We start from the raw sequence: 16,420 nt of genomic DNA, 5'->3' as shown, positions 1-16,420 counted from the left end.
TATTGCTTTGAAATTTAAAAAAAATCATGGATTTTATCTGCATTGCTGGCAACCTCCACCTGCAAGATAGTTGTTGTCAATGTAGGCAGCCATTCAGGTAGCTGGCTTCTCAGCTTCCCAAGGGCAAGTAGGTGTGGGCATCATACAGCAGCTTTCCCAGTGATAGACATCAGTGATGAGAATAAATAATTTAACATGTTACTATTTCAGTATCTAGGGGAGTGTGAAGGGCAATGGCACTGTAAATACACACAAGCTGGTGGTGGTTAGAACGGAGCTAGCACTCAATTCAGCCCCCCGCTTTGCCAGAAACACCCTTTAAACTTTAATTCTCCAGTTTAAGGTAACATTCTTCCCCTCTGTCCCTTTCTCTATCCTCTTGGTCTACCCACTTTGGCCTATACCCCCAATTCTGCCCCACATCACTCTCCTCCTTTCCCCCCTCCCATCCAGTAGTTCTATTGATCAGAACTGTGCCAAAACTGATGTTTCATATGGTCATAGCATGGCCTCCTGCTCTTGTGTTCTATGTTTCCAGCACTAAAGTCAAGATATCGATAAGACCTTAACACATAGGAGCAGAATTAGGCCATTCAACCCATCGGTTCTGCTCCGCCATTCCATCGTGGCTTTTATTTCCTTCTTAATCCCATTTCCCTGCTTTCTCCACGTAAGCCTTGACACCCTTACTAATCAAGCATCAATCAGCCTCCATTTTTAAATGTACCCAGTGACTTGACTTCCACAGCCATCTGTGGCAATAAATTTCAGAGATTCACCACCCTCTGGCTGAAGTATATCCCCCTCATTTTTGTTCCAAAGAGACATCATTCCATTCTGAGGCTGTGCCTTGGTCCTAGATTCTCCATTATTGGGAATGTCCTTTCCATGACCAGTCTATCAAGACCTTTCAATAGTTGATAGGTTTCAAAGAGATCCCCCTCATTCTTCTAAACTCCCAGCTTGAGCACCTGATTTACTGCCTTTAGGAATTTGTGGACATAGTTCCGTTCCCCTCCACATTTTAGGCATGCATCATTTCTCCTTGCCCTGTCTGGCTTCCCTTAAGCACTGCCTCATGCTTCACTTGGCTGAATTCCTTTTGCCCGTACACACATTTCTTCCTGTAGTCTAGAACTTCCTTCCTTCTTCACTGTCAGCCACATTGCCAATGTGGGCCTCACTTTTAATTCTACATCATTTAGATATATCATCAGCTGTAAAGAAACTCATACAGAGCCCCGTCAACCCCTCAGTTCAGTCCTCAGTTCCTTCTGCTTTCTCTGGGACAGTTTTTAATCCACACTTTGTGGATCCTTTGGATCTTTGTTGAACACCTCACTAAAACTTTGCATGCCTTGCCCTTGCCCTTGACCTCTGCAATTTTCAAAAGGCTGCGATACATTTTATCCAAGTCTGGTAATTCATGCATTTTTAATGATGCTGGGTATGTTTAATGTCTCCTCACTCTGTTTATCATTTCAATAAATTCACATTCTACCTTGTTAATGTCATCCCGGTTTCTTGAAAGACAGATGCAGCACATTCATACAAAATTTTATTTGTGCCTTCCATCACCAGTCCTTTCTCACCTTCCATCTCTCCACACGTTCAGAGAAGACCTTATGTTTGCTTTCATTTTTATGCCTTTTGTTCCTAAATTTTCTTTTAGATTCAAACATCATACGGCATAGGCATGGACCTTCTGACCCACAATGTCTATGCTGACTGTCAAGTGTCTCTCTCTCTGGACTAATCCCATTTAGAAGGACTTGGTCTGTACCTTTCTGTGGCTTAAAGTGCTCATTTAGATACTTCTCACATTTTGTGAGAAGTTCTGCCTCCCCCATTTGCTCAGCCAGTATGGTCCAGATTCCAAGTGCTTTCTGGATGAGAAAGTTCTTGCCCAGGTCCTCTCTAAACCTCTCCTCCCTTATCATAAATTTGATACTGTATTGGAGGGGTCGTGACTGTCATGTGACAGCGCTGCCCACTACCTGGTCAGAAGGCGTGCCACCTGCCAATCAAGGTTTGACCCCTGCTCGCTCATCAATGCACACCTCACCATTGGCCCCTTTAATTAGCCTTGTACTTGGCCTCGGGCAACTGGCCTTTGTAATCAGCTTAACTCTGCTGGCAACGAGCCATTGGTCCCTCTGTGAATTACCTGGGCTGGACCCTCCAGCCCTCCTGCACTAAAAGGGTGCCACTTGTGCTGGGCTCTCTCTTTTTGCCATTTCCGAGGGACCACTCTGCTTCACTCCAGGCTGAGGACCGTGGAACGGCGCTGGAGAAATTGTTGTTGAGTTGTGCATTGAGTGGGGTTGGGAGCGTTGATTATTGTCCCAAATAGCATAGAGCTGTTCCCGCACAGAGTCAAGTGGGGGGTGCGGGTATCATATTGACTTTTCCCTTGGTTGTGTGAGTGTGTGTGCGTGTGTGTGCGTGCGTGTACTTTGTTCCCATGCGATTTTCCCACGTTGGTTATTAATTGTCCACGTGTGTTTTATTGCTGATCCGACTTTTCCCTCGACTGCTGTAAATTGTGCGCGTGTGTGTGTTGCTTCTGTTGCCATTTTCCCACGTTTGCCTCCTGTAAATAAAATCCTTTACTACCAAGACTGTGTCCAGAGTCCTCGCCTTTGAGACCTATCGAATCTGTTTCCTCACTTACAACAGATACCCTTGTTTTTGATACCTCTGCTATGACCAGATGAAAGGTCTGGACCCAAAACATCGACTGTTCATTCCCCTCCATAGGTGCTGCCTGGCTTGCTGAGTTCCTCCAGCATTTTGTGTGTGTTGCCCAGCCTATTCAGTCTCTCCTGGGAAAGATCAGAGCAAGGATACTTACAGCTTCAGTGACCCACCCTTTAATGTCAGCCCTTTTCATTGTGCTGGTGGTTTGTACACAACTTGTGTAAGGGCACAAATCTGGATCATTGTTTATAGTCGCCTGAGTGTGGGTTCTTGCATGAGCCTACAGATGCTGAATTGTGGTTGGATTCAGGAGTCCCTGAATAGAATTGTTTGCTACTTGTGTGGGGGAGAGGATGAGATCTGAGCTCAATGGAAAGCCTTGTGTTGAGGTTGGCAGTGGACACAGACTTTTCTGGCAAGCTTTACAGTACAACAGGATTCCATACTGCACAGTATTCAGCTCTCTCCTGCATCAACTACTCTCGGGGGCTGGACAATGTACGGGTCCCTATCCCACTGAATCGTGTTCTGCAAAACACCGTCCTGCTAACCAGGGAGAAGTGTCAGTGAGTAACGTGCAGTTCATTCAGTTACTGGGGTTTTGAGGAGCTGGAAGGGTATCCAGACTGTAAGAAGTAGGCACGAGGCTTTCAGTGGTGCTGAGTGTGTGAGGGTGAAGTGGAGCCTGTGCATACGAGTGAGGCTTATTCATAGTCTATGACAGAGTGTGGTGGTGCAGTAGTGTATGAGCCTTGTTTTTGTAAGGAAATAGCATATGCCAGTGCACTCACTGGCCCCAACTATTTGTTGAGCCCACAGAACTTCATCAAATATTCAGGGTTTAACACCTGCCAATGACCTGCACATCTGTCTAGTCTCACTGCCCCCAAACATCTGTCTTTCATATTTCTGGGCTTCCAGCAGATACAAGTCACCCCTCACACTTTGAACCGTCCCAGCCAAGACTTCCAGTGCTTTGTCTAGCATCTATGCACCTGCTTTCTCACCCATGTCTTTCGCTTTTCCCCAGATTAAATTCACTTCCTGAATTACTGCCAGTACTCACTACAATCACACCTGTCTTTGGGTGGTGAAAACCAAACTCACATTATTGATACAAAATTCAAAGTAAAATTTATTATCAGAGTACATACATGTCACTGCATGCAATCCTGAGATTCTTTTCCTGTGGGCATACTCAGCGAATCTATAGAACAGTAACTGTAAACAGGATCAATGGACAACAAACTGCAAATGTATATATAAATAAATAGCGATAAATAACGAGAACATGAAATAAGACAGAAGTCCTTAAAGCGAGACCATCGGTTGTGGGAACACCAGAAATAGAATGAGTGTAGTTATCCTCTTTTGTTCATGAGGCTGATGGTTGAGGGGTAGTAACTGTCCTTGTGCCTGGTTGTGCAAGTCCTGAGGTACTTGTACCTTCTACCTGATGGCGGCAGTGACAAAAGAGCATGGTCTGGATGGTGAGAATCTTTGATAACGGGTGCTGCTTTTCTACGACAAAATTTCATGTAGATGTGATCAACAGCTGGGAGGGCCTTACCCGTGATATACTGGGCCAAATCCACAACCTTTGTAGGATTTTCTATTCAAAGGCATTGGTGTTCCCATACCAGGCTGTAATGCAGCCAGTCAATACACTTTCTACTACACACCTGTAGAAGTTTGTTAAGGTTTTTGATGTTGTTCTGAATCTCCAGAGACTTGTAAGGAAGTAGAGGCGCTGTTGTGCTTTCTTTGCAATTACATTTATTTGATGGGTCCAGGACAGGTCCTCTGAGATAGTGACACCCAGGAATTTAAAGTCACTGATCCTCTCCATCTCTGCTCCTCTGATGATTACTGGCTCATGGACCTCTGGTTTCTCTCTCTTGAAGTCTACAATCCATTCCTTGGTGTTGCTGACATTGAGTGAGAGATTGTTGTTATGACACCACTCAGCCAAATTTTCAATCTCCCTCCTGTATGCTGATTCATCACCACCATTGATTCAGCCTACATCAGCGGCATCATCAGCAAACCTGAATATGGCATTGGAGCTGTGCTTAACCACACAGTTATAAGTGTAAAGTGAGTAGAGCAGGGGGCTAAGCTCACAGCTTTGAGGTGCATCTTTGCTGATGATACATTCAGCTAATTAAAATTAGGGTGCTCTAATCATTGAACTTAATGATTGTCTTGCTATCAAAAATGGTTGTTTTGATATCAACAAGACCAGTGTAATTGTTTTTTATGCCTGTGGTCATGGTCACATCAATTCAGTAACTAACCAAAATTAATAGACAATGTAGGCTTAAAGTACCAATACAGAAGGACCTGTTTTATGAAATTAGTAATGTGCTTTTTAGATTATGTAGTCAAAAAGATGGATGACTTTGCCTATGAATGACATTTTCTCAATACATTATTGCCAACATCTCAGTTCCTAATCTAAAATACTTCATCACCTTGCAGTAAAATCCATTAATGTGAACTCCACAAGATTTACATTTTTTAGATGATTATAATCCCAAGGCAGAACAAGTCCTTACTAATGTTACCACTGATGTTACTTGTACAGTATAAAAATGCCAGGCACGTTAATTTTGGGATCTTTGTTCTTATTCAAGCCTATTTCTCTTATAATATTATCAATATTATCACAGTGAGATTATCAGAACTATTTCATGGAATATTGAAATGCTGCTGTAACGTTCATTCTGACAAACTTTTGTTACCTTGCAAACTAGGTGCTGTTATTCCATGATCAAAGCTATGGCATTCACTATGAATACACAATCCCAGTGAACAACTCCGTCGAAGGCAGCGGTGAGGTGCAAAAACCACTGGAACCACTTTATTTGTGGACAAACACTGGCTGGGGAGACTGTAGCGTACAGTGTGGAGGAGGTATAGTTGTCATTTAGTTTTTACCAAGGCTAACAAAGAATATCAATGATATTCCCAGATTCTGGCTGTATTTGCATAACGTTGTCTGATTTCCTTCATTACCTCTCTGTATTGTATTCACTGGGGAAATGTGATGGGAGGGAGTGTGGATGAAATGTTGGAGAGATTATGAACGGTGACTTGGGTAAAGAAGAGGAGATGCTTAGGTGAGATGTAAGTCAAGGAGGCTGAAGGAATTGAAGAGGGAATACAAGTTCTGATGGAGCAACCCAGTCAGTCCCACCCCGCCATCTGTACCTCTGTAACTCCGGTATGTTCATTTCCCTCAAGTGACAAGCCATTTCCCTGTTGAAATCAGTGACCATCTATAAGTGTGCTGCTCTGTACTTTCCAGATCATAATCATTTATTGCATAAAATAGTTCTTCCTCACCTTCCCCTCCCATTTTTCTATATTCGAAGTGTGTGGGCTTGGCACAGAAGTGAAAGGGCCAATTCAGTGGTGTACAACTCTCTGACTCTGATCTGTGTTTTTTCTCTCTCTGCCAGGCTTATTTTCACCTTTACTCCCTCTTGCTGTTGTTAGCTTTGCTTTTCACTCGTGGGATTCCTCACATGTGTGTTTCATGATATTCTCCATCTTCCTTACCATCCAGAGAGTCAGTATCAGGTTTATTAACACTGTCGTGTGTCATGAAATTTGTTTTGTGGCAACAGTACAGGGCAAGACGTAAAAAGAGTTAAGTTACAAATAAATAAATAGTACAAAAGACGAATAACAAGAAAGTGTTTGGGGCTTCATTCACTGTTCTGAAATCTGATGACGGAGGGTAAGAAGCTGTTCCTAAAACATGGAGTGTGGGTCTTCAGGCTCCTGCACCTCCTTTCTGGTGGTAGCAATGAAAAGAGAGCATGCCCCAGATGGGGAAGGTCTTTAATAATGGATGCCACCTTTAGAAGATGTTCTTGATGACAAGGAAGGTTGACCCGCGATGGAGCTGACTGAGTCTGCAGCCCTGCTCCATACCAGGCTGTGTTGCAATCAGTCAGAATGAACGTAATAGAGTCCTGAATTTGATTCCTCTACCCGAGGCTTCTCCTCCTCAACAATAACCTCTTGTCCTGTTCACTGTAACATATCCAAAGTTACAGATGACAGGAAATTGAGTGGCAGTGTGAGTTGTGAGCAGGACACAGATCAGCTTCTGGGAGGCAACAGCAGTGACATGGCAGATAAAATTGAAGGCCAAAAGTATGATATCATCCATTTTGGTAGACCAAGATAGAAAAGCAGAATATTTTTAATTGATGGAAGATTGAGAAGTTCGGTGTTCAGGAAGACCTAGATGTCTTTCTCCAGGCATCACTGAACATTAATGTACAGGTGCAGGTAGCAAATTCGAATTGAGTGGTATGCAAAAGTCCTTGAGTGCAAGGACAAAGACAATGACAGCACTTACATTTGGCCTTGGTGAGAGTACAGCTGAAATATTGCATGCATGTCTGGTTTCTCTACCTAATGAAGGACACTCTGGTAATAGAAAGAACACTAAGATGCAATCGGATGGGAGAATTAAGATTAAGCAGACTTGGTGTACACTCTGGAATTCAGAGGAATGAAAAGTAATCTTACCCAAAACAGACAAAAATCCTTTGAGATCTTGGCAGGGTAGATTCAGAGATGATGTTCCTCTGGCTGTTTAGAATCAATAGTCAGTCTCAGGATAAGAGCTTGGCCATTAGGAACAGAGAAGAAATTTCTTCACCCAGAGTATGATGGCCCTTTGGAATTTTATGTCAGGGCTGAGAAACTTGATAGATTTTAAGAGCGGGCTTGCTGGAGCTTTGGATATTGTGAAATCCATCAGAAGGGTAAAGGCTTAGTACAGGAAAGTGTTGCTGGGGTAGAAGTTCAGCCATGATGTTGTTGAGTGGTGGAGCAGGTGTATAGAGCCAGATGGGCCACTACTGCTACTGGTTCTCATGTTCTTGATGGAAGAGAATACACCACAGTCAGGCAGCAGAGATAACAAGAGCTTGATAACAGTTACTGATAGAAAGTAGATTATATTTTAAAGATAAAGAATCTGTCCTCTCTTTGACAAGCATCCAGCAGATGTTTTGTTGGGGGATCAAATTTCAGAGTTAAATATGAAAGGCCAGATTTTATTGAACTGATTTTGTGGAATCAGTCAGGATTGTGTCCAAGGATATTCTGAGTTCACTATACACAGGGTCCATGTAAAATCTGTTCTTTGGATGTAAATTATTCATCAATAGTTATCAGGAGCAAGTAAATGAAATTGTAGTCACCAGTAAGACTAGGGAGCCTCAATGGGAAATGACAGACACATTACTGACTCACATCACTCTGCAGTTGGATTATTGGAAATCATACTGTAGGTGACTTCATTGCCGGATATATCAGAGCTTCACTAAAAACAAATAGTACTGCAAGCCAATTATATTTTCTCCCTGCAGAGGACAAGGTATTTAGAAAGAAGACAGCACTTTCGAAGTCTTTCATATATTAAAAGGCACCACAGCCAATGAAGTATTTTTAAGTTCCTGTCACTTCCCAATGTATGGAAGCAAGCAGCCTTCTTGCACAACAAGATTCTGTAGTTCCAGTGAGGTAACAAGCAGTGATATTAACTGATGGCTCGAGATTGATCAGGAACCTGCTTCCAGTTCTGATGTTCTTGAGCAAGGGAAGTAAACCGGTGATTTATAACATGCTGCCAGCCAGTGAGACTTCCCAAAAAAAAGCTGATTTGTGTCCAAAGGGAGCAAACCAGAGCTCACTTTCTTTGAAATAAAGCTTCGTTGACCTTTGCACTGAATGATACATCTGTTTTGTGTTGAAGGCTCCAAAATTGTACATGAATTAGCAAGAGTTGGGTAATAGTTGCAGAGTTGAGAAGTGAGGTGGATAACTGGGTGTCAGGAGTATCCTCCCCAGCAATCTGGCATTATCCAGAATTGCAACGTAATTCATCCTTTGGCTTTGGGGAAGTTCGGTTGCATCACATAAAGGTTGTGAGTATGGTATGCATGTATCTTTTTAAATATTAGCTTTATTGTCATATACACATTACACTGATGTGTTGGGCTGAAGGGTTGTACACATACTCCATGACTCATCCTCCTGCGAATCCTTCTACCAATTACTTCAAATATCTGTCCCTGGTTTTTGATCTAAGGGAACTAAGTTCAATCTCTTTACTCTCTGCAGTTCTTCATAATTTCATACATCTCATTTCTGTCTCCCTGCGAATTACTCTGTTCAGAAGAAAACACCAGTCCACCCAATCTTTCTTGGGGACTTCAATTTTCTGACCCCAGCACCAAGCTTCATATCTTCATTGGCACAAGAGATGGCAGGTGCTGGAATCTGTAGACTTCTGGAGGAACTCAGCAGGTCAAGCCGTGTCTGTGGGTGGAAATGGACACTTAGCATTTTGGGCTGAGACCTTTCATCCGAAACCACTGAGTTTACAAATACCAGTGGAAATCAGGGAAAGATAGGCTTTGTTTCATAGCCTGCCTGAGCAAACACCACAATATACTTTTCTGCTCTGCTCTCTTTTGCCCGACTGCAAATTGAGAATTTCTATGCCCACTGTACTGCGGTCAGTACTAGATATTGTCTGTTGGCCATTTCAATAAAATCCATTTCGTTATGCCTGTCCGTATTGGGCACTACCAGAACAGATGGACCGTTTCAGAAATTTAACTCCGGAAATTGATCGACTCCATTCTTTCTGTGTTGAAATATCTTGGTCTATCCCCCAAATGGTGAACCGTGTGTGTGCAGGGTGACCAGAGGTGTGCAGAGTGAACCATGAGTGTGCGCAGAGTGAACCGTGAGTGTGCGCAGAGTGAACCGTGAGTGTGTGCAGAGTGAACCGTGAGTGTGTGCAGGGTGAGCTGTGTGTGTGTGCAGAGTGAACCGTGAGTGTGTGCAGAGTGAACCGTGAGTGTGTGCAGGGTGAGCTGTGTGTGTGTGCAGGGTGAGCTGTGTGTGTGTGCAGGGTGAGCTGTGTATGTGTGCAGAGTGAATCGTGAGTGTGTGCAGAGTGAACCGTGAGTGTGTGCAGAGTGAGCTGTGTGTGTGTGCAGAGTGAACCGTGAGTGTGCGCGGAGTGAACCGTGAGTGTGTGCAGAGTGAGCTGTGTGTGTGTGCAGAGTGAACCGTGAGTGTGTGCAGAGTGAACCGTGAGTGTGCGCGGAGTGAACCGTGAGTGTGTGCAGGGTGAGCTGTGTGTGTGTGCAGGGTGAGCTGTGTATGTGTGCAGAGTGAATCGTGAGTGTGTGCAGAGTGAACCGTGAGTGTGTGCAGGGTGAGCTGTGTGTGTGTGCAGAGTGAACCGTGAGTGTGTGCAGAGTGAACCGTGAGTGTGTGCAGGGTGAGCTGTGTGTGTGTGCAGGGTAAGCTGTGTGTGTGTGCAGGGTGAGCTGTGTATGTGTGCAGAGTGAATCGTGAGTGTGTGCAGAGTGAACCGTGAGTGTGTGCAGAGTGAGCTGTGTGTGTGTGCAGAGTGAACCGTGAGTGTGTGCAGAGTGAACCGTGAGTGTGTGCAGGGTGAACCGTGAGTGTGTGCAGGGTGAGCTGTGTGTGTGTGCAGAGTGAACCGTGAGTGTGTGCAGAGTGAACCGTGAGTGTGCGCGGAGTGAACCGTGAGTGTGTGCAGAGTGAGCTGTGTGTGTGTGCAGAGTGAACCGTGAGTGTGTGCAGGGTGAGCTGTGTGTGTGTGCAAGGTGAGCTGTGAGTGTGTGCAGGGTGAACCGTGTGTGTGTGCAGAGTGAACCGTGAGTGTGTGCAGAGTGAACCGTGAGTGTGTGCAGGGTGAACTGTGTGTGTGTGCAGGGTGAGCTGTGAGTGTGTGCAGGGTGAACCGTGTGTGTGTGCAGAGTGAACCGTGAGTGTGTGCAGAGTGAACCGTGAGTGTGTGCAGGGTGAACTGTGTGTGTGTGCAGGGTGAGCTGTGAGTGTGTGCAGGGTGAACCGTGTGTGTGTGCAGAGTGAACCGTGAGTGTGTGCAGAGTGAATCGTGTGTGTGTGCAGAGTGAATCATGTGTGTGCAGGGTGAACCGTGAGTGTGTGCAGGGTGAGCTGTGTGTGTGTGCAGGGTGAGCTGTGAGTGTGTGCAGGGTGAACCGTGAGTGTGTGCAGAGTGAACCGTGAGTGTGTGCAGGGTGAGCTGTGTGTGTGTGCAGGGTGAGCTGTGAGTGTGTGCAGGGTGAACCGTGTGTGTGTGCAGAGTGAACCGTGAGTGTGTGCAGAGTGAATCGTGTGTGTGTGCAGAGTGAATCGAGTGTGTGTGCAGAGTGAATCATGTGTGTGCAGAGTGAACCGTGAGTGTGTGCAGGGTGAACCGTGAGTGTGTGCAGGGTGAGCTGTGTGTGTGTGCAGGGTGAGCTGTGTGTGTGTGCAGAGTGAATCGAGTGTGTGTGCAGGGTGAATCGTGTGTGTGCAGAGTGAACCTGGACCACAGAGGTTGAATGTCTTGTTGATGGCAAATTTTGGGCAATGCACTTCTGTAGATGTAATGTGAGTGAGTTTGATGATTAAAAACTGGGGTCGGGCCAGTGAACACAAAAATATTACCCAAAGGAGGGTATGTAATGGTTGTGACAGGGGTCAGGACACCCTGTGATGTGTATGGAATTGATTCACTCCATATTATCATGCTTCTCAATCTCTCAGTGTTATTTCCTCTAGTCTTGTGCAGATGAATGTCTAGGTGCAGAAGATACTATTAGATTCTATCCTGCTACTGTATGGACCTCCCATACACTGAAGATGAACACTTGATCTCCTAGTTTACCTTGTCGTGTCCCTTGCATTTTACTTGCCTCCCTGCACTACACTTTCTCTTTAACTAGGATACTATACTCTGCATTCTGCGTTTCCGTTTGTACCACCCCATATACTTATATATGTAATGACCTAACTGGATAGCACACATACCAAAACTTTTCACTGTTTCTCAGTACAGGTAAGAACAATAAGGGGAGCAGAGTAGTGTAGTGGTTAGTACAACACTTTACAGTGCCAGTGACCTGGGTTCAATTCCCACCGCTGCCTGTAAGGAGTTTGTACTTTCTGCACATGACCGTGTGGGTTTCCGCCAGGTGCTCTGGTTTTCTCCCACAGTCCAAAGATGTACTGTTTAATTGGTCATTGTAAATTGTCCCTTGATAGACTAAGGTTAAATCGGGGATTGCTGGGCAGCATGGCTCGAGGGTCTGGAAGGGCCTATTCCACATTGTATCTCAATAAATAAAGAAATAATACAAAAGTAAATTAAATGAAGAGTCCTTGATTGAACTGATCAGTCAGCTGGTTTGGGCTGTGTCATTGCCTCTGTTTCTTCTCACCATTCTGTCTTAACTGCTTACAGGTGAGCGCAGAACAATTGTCCGTTGCACCAAGATTGTAAACAAGACGTTGAGAGTAACAAATGACAGTGACTGTCAGCACCTACCTCGTATAAATCCACAGGTTCGGAGATGCAACATCCATCTATGCCAGTCCTGGTAAGTGCCTTTATCAGACGAAAGTGCTCAAATTGCTTGGGCAATAATTCCCACAGATAAGACAGCTTGTGTTTACAGAGTGCCCAGTGAATCCATTGCTTTATTGGTGGGAGATAGCCATTCCATGATGTACAAAAGGCAAGCAAAACTTTCCAATTCAAAAAGGCTGGGTGAAATGGGCATTTTGGTAGAGTATTCATCTGCACAGGAAATGGTATTCCATTCATCAGAGCAAAAGCTAAGATTCCTAGATCAAAGACATGGACCCAAAAGTCTCAATGGAGTTTAAGCAGAAATTCCTATATAGAGCACTGGCATTCTGTGGGTAAATGTACTGTAGGTAATAAGGAGACAAACTATCGGTTAAATTATTACTGATTCTACTGGTTTGAATGAGAATGCTAGCCAAGACTTCAGGATAATGCCGTCCTCTTGCAGTAGAGCCCTGGAACATCCAACATTATTCCTAAAACTACCAAAAGAATTGTTCTAAAGCTTCATCCATAAGGGAATACTCTGACAATGCAGCACTCCCTCAACACTGCAGGGATATGTCAGCTCAACCCTGCACCAGATTGTAATAACTTATTTGTTTTTGGTTTAGAGATACAGAATAGAATGGGCCCTTCCATCCCATCGTGCCGCCCTGCCCAGCAGCCCACCTAGTTAGCACTAGCCTAATCATGGGACAATTTTCAATGATTAATTAACCTACTAAGCGGTACGTCTTTGAACCGTGGGAGGAAACTGGAGCACCTGGAGGAACTCCTTGCAGTCACAGGCTGAGCATACAAACTCCTTAATGACAGCACCAGAATTCCGAACTCCGATGTAATGGCATCGTCCTAACCGCTACACAACTGTGGTAGCCCAATCATGAATCTGTAAGGAAGTCCAGTCTGACAGGAATTAATTTTAGATTTTTAAAGCTAGTTCATTGCTTGGTCACTATCAATTGTAATAATGTTTTTCTGTAAATATTGGCCAAAAACAGAATGAATCAAGAGAGGTAAAGAGCACAGATAAGGTGGATGGTCACTGGATTTTCCCCCATGTAGGGGAAACTATAACAAGAGGGCATAAGGTGAGAGGCAAAAGATTGAAAAGGGATCTGAAGGGAAACTTTCAAATAGACGGTGGTGGATATATGGAATGAGCTGCTAGGGGAAATGGTAAAAGTGTGTAAAATTACAAAATTCAAAAGACATTTGATTAGGTACATGGATGGGAAATAAAGTGTGGGCCAAAGCCAGGCAAGTGTGACTAGCTTGGATAAACATTGTGGTCAAGATGAGTGGGTGGGGTCAAAGGGCCCTTTTCCGTGTTGCATAATGTTGTAAGAAATGGATAATGTCCTAATAATATCTCTCAGCACTCAGTCCTGCCCTCAAACTGGATCCATTTAAGGGAATTAATTTCAAAACAAGGATGAATAGAAATTAGCACCAGCGAATGCCCTGTGATGTATTCACTGCCTGATTAAACCAGCCACTCTCCAGAAACAGAGTAAGGTGTTCCTGTGTGCAATGCATGTAGTTGGTCCTGCTCTCCATGTCTTAATGCACCTCCCATATTAAATTCGTGATTGAATCTATCTCCACCTCTCCCCTCAGGTGCGCACTCCAGACAGTGTTTTTTTTTTAATTGGAGCTCTTCTAAAAAAGAAAACACTGAAAAACTGAATAGAAGGCACTGATTAGAAGAAATATTGCTTCTTTAATCTACATTTAATCATTGCTCTGCTTTGGAGAGTACAATGCACGAGTCATGTTTTCTGCAGTGACTAAGATCCAGTTGTGATTTTCTTTTGACTCAGGTGGGTGGGAGGCAATTGGTCTCCCTGTTCCAGCACCTGTGGGAAGGGAATTCAGGTTCGCAATGTGACCTGTGTCTATCAACTACAAAATGGCACTTACTTTAACACAAGAAGTCTCTATTGCCTTGGTCCAAAGCCATCAGCAGTACGGGGCTGCGAAGGCCGTGAGTGTCTCACCATGTGGGAAGCCTCGGAATGGTCAAAGGTAAGTGCTTCTTAATGGATAAATATGAAGCCCGATTACTGGTAGACAATATTTGCGTATTGTCACATGAGCTCAGTTATGGTGAATCTGGCTGACAGCTCAGCACCCTCTCTCTGCCTGTCATTGTGTGAGTTCTTTCTCATTCACTTTAAGGATTAGTTCAATAGTTGAGACCCATGAACCAAATGTACAAGTTAAGATTTGTTCACTTTTCTACTGTGTAGTCTATTTATTTATTTCCAGCGTTCAAGCAGTAATATGCCTATTGATGTATTACACTGCCTTGAGATTGATTCCTGTATTTTGGACATTGTGGTCCAAAATTTCATTATACTAGGTCTAATTTCATAGGAAGTCCATGCTGAATATCAGCTACCCACTAACACTGATTCTTTGTTACTTATACCCCTTAACTCCCCCTGATTCTACCATTCACAATGCACGACGCGCAATTTACAGCAGACAATTAAACTACTGACCTATACGTCTTTGGGATGTGGAAGGAAACGAGGACACCCAGGAGACACCCACACAGTCACAGAGAGAACGTGCAAACTGCACACTGCCAGCACCCAAAGTCAGATTTGAATCCAAGTCTCTGATGGCATGAGGCTACGGCTCTACTATGTCACCTTTCTTCACGCTACCTTTGTTACAGCTCTTTGGTTATGTCACAGCTCTGGGTGGAAGACTCCCTTGATCAGGAGTTGCAGCATTCCCAGGGATCATTAGTTAGGAGATTGGAGCAACCCACTCCATGTGAACAAGGTCCACACCAAACAACTCCTGAATGGGAATCAAGCCATGATTTCCAGTGGGAATTTATGCCAATTTTGACCCATGGAAGCAATGAGTAGGGAGCTTCACATGTGCTGTAGAAGCATTGCAATTATTGCGCATGAATTGGCAGGTGATGAGGAACAGACCCAAAACCCTCTGAAATGGGAAGCTAAATGATTACAGGATGAAATCTTCTCTGAAGAAACAAAGCTTGTTAATTAGCAATTAGCTTCTTTAGGCATTGTAGTTGTTAAAACTTCAGTCTCAATCACTCAGTTGTCATCAACCTGGAGTTATTTGTCAGATAGCATTGTTGTTATTTGCCTAGAGCGGATGTTTAAACACTCCTCTTGTGCTCATTATTGTACCTTAGCTGCGTACATCCAGCTAATGCACTGTGTGTGAGCCACATTTGGGAAACAGCTGCAGGACACCCTCACCCATTGGTGTCACCCCTTCCACAGCCTCTATTCTCCATACCCAGGCCTCACCCATTGGTGTCACCCCTTCCACAGCCTCTATTCTCCATACCCAGGCCTCACCCATTGGTGTCACCCTTTCCACAGCCTCTATTCTCCATACCCAGGCCTCACCCATTGGTGTCACCCCTTCCACAGCCTCTATTCTCTATACCCAGACCTCACCCATTGGTGTCACCCCTTCCACAGCCTCTATTCTCCATACCCAGGCCTCACCCATTGGTGTCACCCCTTCCACAGCCTCTATTCTCTATACCCAGACCTCACCCATTGGTGTCACCCCTTCCACAGCCTCTATTCTCCATACCCAGGCCTCACCCATTGGTGCCACCCCTTCCACAGCCTCCATTCTCCATACCCAGACCTCACCCATTGGTGCCACCCTTTCCACAGCCTCCATTCCTCACCCGTCGGTGTCATCCCTTCCACAGCCTCTATTCTCCATACCCAGGCCTCACCCATTGGTGTCACCCCTTCCACAGCCTCTATTCTCCATACCCAGGCCTCACCCATTGGTGTCACCCCTTCCACAGCCTCTATTCTCCATACCCAGGCCTCACCCATTGGTGCCACCCCTTCCACAGCCTCCATTCTCCATACCCATACCTCACCCATTGGTGCCACCCTTTCCACAGCCTCCATTCCTCACCCATTGGTGCCACCCCTTCCACAGCCTTCATTCTCCATACCCGGACCTCACCTATTGGTGCCACCCCTTCCACAGCTTCCATTCTCCATACCCAGGCCTCACCCATTGGTGTCACCCCTTCCACAGCCTCTATTCTCCATACCCAGGCCTCACCCATTGGTGTCACCCCTTCCACAGCCTCTATTCTCTATACCCAGACCTCATCCATCGGTGTCACCCTTTCCACAGCCTCTATTCTCCATACCCGGACCTCACCCATTGGTGCCACCCCTTCCACAGCCTCCATCCTCCATACCCAGACCTCACCTATTGGTGCCACCCCTTCCACAGCCT

At 44.9% G+C, this 16,420-nt stretch overlaps 1 protein-coding gene across 3 annotated transcripts in view; it reads left to right on the top strand.

Annotated features, from left to right (window-relative positions):
- The window catches only part of adamts17 (ADAM metallopeptidase with thrombospondin type 1 motif, 17), a 435,095-nt gene that overhangs the window by 367,392 nt on the left and 51,283 nt on the right, over nt 1-16,420 (top strand). For all 3 annotated transcript variants that reach the window (XM_063065786.1, XM_063065788.1, XM_063065787.1), the window contains 3 exons: nt 5,457-5,616; nt 12,023-12,158; nt 13,975-14,179. In XM_063065786.1, coding sequence (XP_062921856.1) covers nt 5,457-5,616; nt 12,023-12,158; nt 13,975-14,179 — 501 coding nt within the window. The remainder of the gene's footprint in view (nt 1-5,456; nt 5,617-12,022; nt 12,159-13,974; nt 14,180-16,420) is intronic.

The sequence above is a fragment of the Mobula hypostoma genome, chromosome 13 (genome assembly GCF_963921235.1).
Source record: "Mobula hypostoma chromosome 13, sMobHyp1.1, whole genome shotgun sequence".
NCBI lineage: Eukaryota > Metazoa > Chordata > Chondrichthyes > Myliobatiformes > Myliobatidae > Mobula > Mobula hypostoma.
Note: the sequence above shows the minus strand (reverse complement) of the source record. Positions and strands in the feature narration are given on the sequence as shown.